A 6,000-nucleotide genomic window follows, 5' to 3' on the forward strand; every position below is an offset into this window, starting at 1 on the left:
TTGTGTTATAAATATTATAATATTGTGTTTGTTGCAGGAGTGGTCCACAGCTGGGTTGTATGATACAGCTTTCTACTTCTGCCTCGTAAATACTTCAATTTATTTTATACCTCGATCGTTATTAGAAGACTACCAAACGCCAGTCAATTAATTAATAAATCAAATCTTTTTTTGTAATTTTATGGCCTAAAACGGATCCTGATTTTAACACAAATAATTTTTTAAAAACCTAATATGTGTGTGTATACAGTCAAAATATATTGTCAGTGAAAAAATTTTAAATAATTTGACCTGGTAATTAGTTGTATACACTAAAACTTTATAAAGTGGTGATAAATATGTTGCTATCTATAAATAATAATTATATAATTTTTGTATAAACTTAAACAGAAGCAATTTGTAAGTGTATGACAAAAATTTTATTTAAATTGTATCCTTAATGTATAAGTATTTGTAATTATTTATCCTGTATTGAAGATGTGTTTTCTCAAGGTCCTTTTAATGCCCTATCTTGTGTAGAACAATAATAATTAATGTTAAAACATAGCTGTGATATTTTCACTTCACTCTACAGTGTCTTGTTTAAAACTTGTAAAATATTCATCATGTTTGTCAATATTTTATAATTTAATATGTGTAAAGGGTGTTTTGTCTATCTCAGATTTTTGATTCTGAATTATTCAGAAAGACGGCTAAGTAGATCATCCACCTCAATCATTGAAAATCTTACAGTAAAAATGTTGTGTTTATAATTTTTTTTAATTTACTAGGTGATAATTTCTTAAAATATTGTATTTGAAATAGTTTATATGAAGTATTTAAAAGACTTGAAATTATAAAAATATAAAAAACCGTTATATTAACTTTATGATATAAAAGGTGGATTATGTTGGTTTTCTGTTGCCCGTTGGATTTCAAATATGAGTACGGTAAACTTCATAAGTGACAAAATGAAAGGTTATTTTACTTTAAGCGAAGGTGCAAGTTTATTTAGTTATGACATGGTTGTATATTGTATTTGATGTATGTTACCTACTGTACTCTTATTATCCGATATTTTTTACATTCCGACCATAGCCAAATCATGTACAATACGGATAATCAAGAGTCCTCATAACTTTTAAACGAGAGCATGTAAATGCAATATTCCCGTCCTTTTCTATTAGCCGAAGTAGTGAATTTGGAGAAGTCTAATATTTTGGTCAACTGATCTCCAGATCCGATTTGTGTAGAATTGTAGATTGTACACCCTCTTGCAGTTTGATAGTATAGAGTGATGTAAGGACTGTTACGTGACATAATTTTAATTATTTCTTTGGCATGTTTCAAAAAATTGTTGATCAATCAATCAATTACTTATTGTGTTTTTGTATCAAAACGCATAAAAACATATAAATTAAAGGTATAACTAAATATATTAAGATAATGAACTGATAATAAACTATTCAGATACAGCTCTCCCCTCACCATTCTCACTCCGATGAAGCCTTAGAGATGTGCCTCAAAAATTTGTTCATATCCTTCCTTCCAATACCACCTCCTCAAAGAAGCAATATGGACTTTGCTTAAAACCTCTCACTCTCACTTCCTAGCACAAATTAACACTTGTCAAATTTTTGAACAGAAAGTTTCATACTTGTACAAATAGAACGGACAGGTGTTGTTTCAGGATATTTGTCTCCCACATAATAGTTAGCTCAACAATAAATGCCAAATCAGAGAATACGCCACGGATAAGTTGGAGCAAAGTAACAGCCAAGACAAGTGGGAACTTGTAAAATACATCCTTCATCAACACTCCATTGCAAATTCAACTACAAATAAAACTGTGAGGTCTACAGTGAATTCTGAGCTAGGAAACCGACTAAACGATCAACACTTTGTTATCGACATTAAATTTATGTGGTTGGCCTCTCATATCGCCTGGCCACAATGGTGGCCATGGCTGTTTTCTGTGTCAGGTTGTTGATTTATGACCATGTGGTCTTTCTGCTCAGCGGGTCAACGGGCCACTTGTATTGCGCAGTTATAAAATTCAATCCTTATCCAGTTGTGGCTGGAAAGTGCTGCAATCTCTCGGCCAATAAGTAACTAAATTAATATTACTGTATTTTGCAGCACATACTATGTAAACATCGTTCAGAATTATTTTTGATCCAAGTGTCAGTCACTGTAGCTGCTATAGTATATCCTATCAATGTATTCAAATACTAGTGCATTTGGTGGAGACAAGGCTCAAAATATGGAAATGAGTTTATATTCTGTTGATACTAGAGACCTAATTGAGACTGATTGTATTGTATTCTGCAAATTAAACATTTTTTTAATATCAAACTATAACTTAAATCACATATTACTAAGTTCATTTAATAACGAATTCGATAAAGTTTCAACCTTGAAGCTAATCTTTGTAACTATTTGAGAATTTAATTTAAATCCGAGTAAAAGTGACGTAGATGGTTACGCAATCACAGAGTGGTGATGCAGGTTACAGCCGGTCACTGTGTGGCCCGGAGAGCTGAGAGGACAACCACCTGAGACTCCATCCGAACGTTAGCGAGAGATAAGTTTTTGCCACATCAGTGCCCTCTCGATCCAAAGAGTTAAGGATGACTATTCAGTTAACAACTTTTTATTTATATGTTTATCGTTACAGATCAATATTTTTGGTTTCAGACCTAATTGTAATATATTAGCTCTATTTCAAGCTTCAAACGCTTTATATCGGATACATTAATGTGTTACAACATTTAGCCAGAGTTTTGAGTAATCTTTCTACGGCTTACATAGTGAGGTGCATGACATTTTACTAGGACTTTCTGAACCTGAATAATGTTCTACTTACTCTGCAGAAAACTGTAGTTTTGTAAAATAGTATAAATTAGTTTTCTGATTGGGAGTTATAAACCACGGATCCCCTCCAAGGAGGTGTACTAGTTTAGAATTGCTTTTGTTAATTTAAAGAATTGAGACCGGGCGTGTCTGATGCTTGATTGGGAAAGGGAAAATTCTATTATTATTTTTTCTTAAAATGTATCAATTTTGTCTCTTGTAGAGAAAACTATTGTATTACATTTCAGAATCAAAAACTTGAAAATTATCTAAAAATGTTTGACCATACTTAAAATGCTATATTTAATGCATCTTAAAACTTATAAGTAATGGACAGTTTTAGTTGTTAAAGTAATATGACATAAAAATGATTTTGGGAATATCCAGGAAAACTGAATCAGTGTGTAAAGTACAATTTGTTCTATCAACAAATTCTTTAAAACCCAGATCTTGTATGTTATAAGATTAGAATCATTACCCTGCCAGTACTAGTTTACTCATCTTCATATGCTTAACTTTAATAAAACTTTTATAAATATATGAACAATCAATTTTGCATCACATTGATTGATTTTTTTGGTGGTATCTTAGAGGTAGCTTCCAATTAACTACCTAGGTATTTTAAATAAATACAGAACTATAAGTCTTCCAAAGAAATGTAGCCAAGATGCTTTCAAAAAGCATATCATAATTTAATTTTTAAATTATAATTTTTTAGAGACTGGAGAATGTACAGATTTGAATGTGTCAATACTAAATAAGCAGAAGTAGGCAATTTTTAAATTGGTGCCTTTTTTTAGCAATGTTACTGTGTATAGAGTTTTAACTTAAAGGCAGGGAGTGAGTTTTCCACGAACTCAAGGCTATACAATTCTATAAAAGTTAGTTGGGTAGCCTATCATGTTGAGATGCTCTGTTACGTCTTCCATCCAAAATTTTATCCTCAATCTTCCCAGAAATCCATTGGAATAGTCCAAAAATGAAAATAAACATAAAGTTGGTCAATTTAAAAGGTATTAATTACAAATAATAAAATTTCTCATACAATCAATATTCGAGATAGGAAAGTCTCATTTAATCTAGCCATCTGTTTAAACCAGAAAGAAAGCCTCATTTAAACATCTGAGATAGTTGATGAAACACTCTGTATCCCAATTAATTTTTATCTTAACTAATTTTATGATAACTATTTAATTCCAAATCTTCCTATCATATTAATTAATAAGATATATCAATGTAATAAAACCAATGTAAAAACTGGAAAAGTATGTTATTCAACATCTTATTGATATATGAACACTACTTATGGGTGTTATTGTTATTTAAATTTTCAGATTCAGCACTATTAAGGTCATATTGTGGCAAACTTCATAGATAAAACTTGCAATTTAATTGAGGTTACTATGCGCTTAACCTTATCTTATAACTAGCATACATATTGTATATACTGTGAATATTGTATATTGCTTATTAGTCAGAAATACTGAAGTAATTGTAGAAATAATATTATGCAATAAGCAATTTTCCTATTTACTCCTTTAGTTTAATTTATTTGTATAGACAATAAGGAATGTAAATTATGTTTAGACAAGTACCTATATTTAGAAATTGTCCGACTTGTTGAAATGTTAAAAATTGTGTTTTTTACTGAAGTTATTTGTTATTTATTAATAGTTTTTGTCTAATCTGTGTTTACAATTTTTCAAGTTGACTTAAAAGCCTTTACTGGTTTATTTATATTGTTTCCCAAATAAAATAAATACATTATGAAAATATTATTGTTATAGAGCTTTTAAACACCAGAATGACTGCATAATTTAACAATAAAATATGTTAATTTCTCACTTGCGAATTTTATTTTTTTACTCAGAGAAACCTTTTAGTTTTTTACCTGTCACATATGTGAAACAAGAGTATTTAACATATTTAAAGGAATGTATCAACTTTAGAATTGACATCAAAGTAGAAGATTGCATCCTCTGCAGTCAATGTCTTAAACTAAAATGTAAACATATAGGGGTGGAGGTTCAAGACATGCATCAAACTTAGAACAGCCATGATGTAGGAAATTGTGTCCCCCACATTCATTGTGTTATCTTGTATGGTGGCTGAAAGCAGAACAAAGCACAGCAGCAAAGAAGGTACACAGTCTTCAGAGGCTAGCATGCGTATGTACAACTATGGCACTGGAAGTTGTACCAGGATACACTGCTCTGAGACAGGAAGTGATGAAAGCAGTCACATTAAGTGCAGTAAAGCTTTTGATTAGAAAGCCTACATCTTCAGAAGGATATTTGGCAATAACAAAGAAATACTCGTTTGATAAACCATACAGTATCTCCATAGAAAATAGAGATAAATAGCATACAAATGTGGCCTACTCTACTAAAGGTGCCTCTGAGGTTTGAACTATCAGTGCCAGGATTCAAAGGCTGGTTTTGGTGTATAATGGCCAGTAGCCAGACTGGTGGTGTCCTTAGGGAAGCATACCATGGTATTCCAAGCAAAAGACATGGAAAGTGAAAAGCACCAATAGATCTATACAGGGTAATCCTAAAGGAGCTGAATATCTAATACTATCCGATAATCAGGTTGCTTTAAATGCCCTAGACATCTATTCTTTAGAGTCAAAGTAGCATATCATGGGAATCCTGAATGCCCGTACGGAACTAGCAGAGAGGTTGGTTGGGTGCCAGGTCATGAAGGCATTCCTGGAAATGAAATAGCAGACATACTGGCCAAGGAAGGCTCTGAAAGTATATTGGTAGGGCCAGAACAGACTGTGGGGTTCAAACGCAACACAGCCCTCTTCGGAAACATCTGATGAAGGTGTGATTAAGATAGTCTGATGAAAGAATTTGCAGGCTTATTTCTTGAGCCCAAAGGAAATAAGAGAACAGGAACCCACTAAGCATTTCTAGAAGTGTCAGATTTGAGGAATACACTTAGGTAAGGAAGGTATAAAGGCCTATTTAGGACTAGGTGCAAGGGCCTAGACTAATCCCTCAATAAAAACTATTTTTTGTAGGTTGGCTTTTGAGTTACCCTGTAGAAATACTGTAACTGATGTTTATATTAAGAGTAGTAATCTTCTCAACTGGTTGCCCATTTTGTCACTATGTAGTAATACAATATCTCATTTGTGCCTACTGTTTACATTTGGAACAG

The 6,000-nt window shown here is 32.1% G+C and overlaps 1 protein-coding gene across 4 annotated transcripts in view; it reads left to right on the plus strand.

The window, feature by feature from the left end:
* Positions 1-4,676, plus strand: part of LOC124363075 (TGF-beta-activated kinase 1 and MAP3K7-binding protein 2) — a 107,762-nt gene extending 103,086 nt beyond the window's left edge. For all 4 annotated transcript variants that reach the window (XM_046818165.1, XM_046818163.1, XM_046818166.1 and 1 more), the window contains one exon: positions 38-4,676. In XM_046818165.1, coding sequence (XP_046674121.1) covers positions 38-63 — 26 coding nt within the window. In that variant the 3' untranslated portion in view covers positions 64-4,676. The remainder of the gene's footprint in view (positions 1-37) is intronic.
* Positions 4,677-6,000: the final 1,324 nt, after the last annotated feature.

The sequence above is a fragment of the Homalodisca vitripennis genome, chromosome 5, assembly GCF_021130785.1.
Source record: "Homalodisca vitripennis isolate AUS2020 chromosome 5, UT_GWSS_2.1, whole genome shotgun sequence".
Taxonomy (NCBI): Eukaryota; Metazoa; Arthropoda; class Insecta; order Hemiptera; family Cicadellidae; genus Homalodisca; species Homalodisca vitripennis.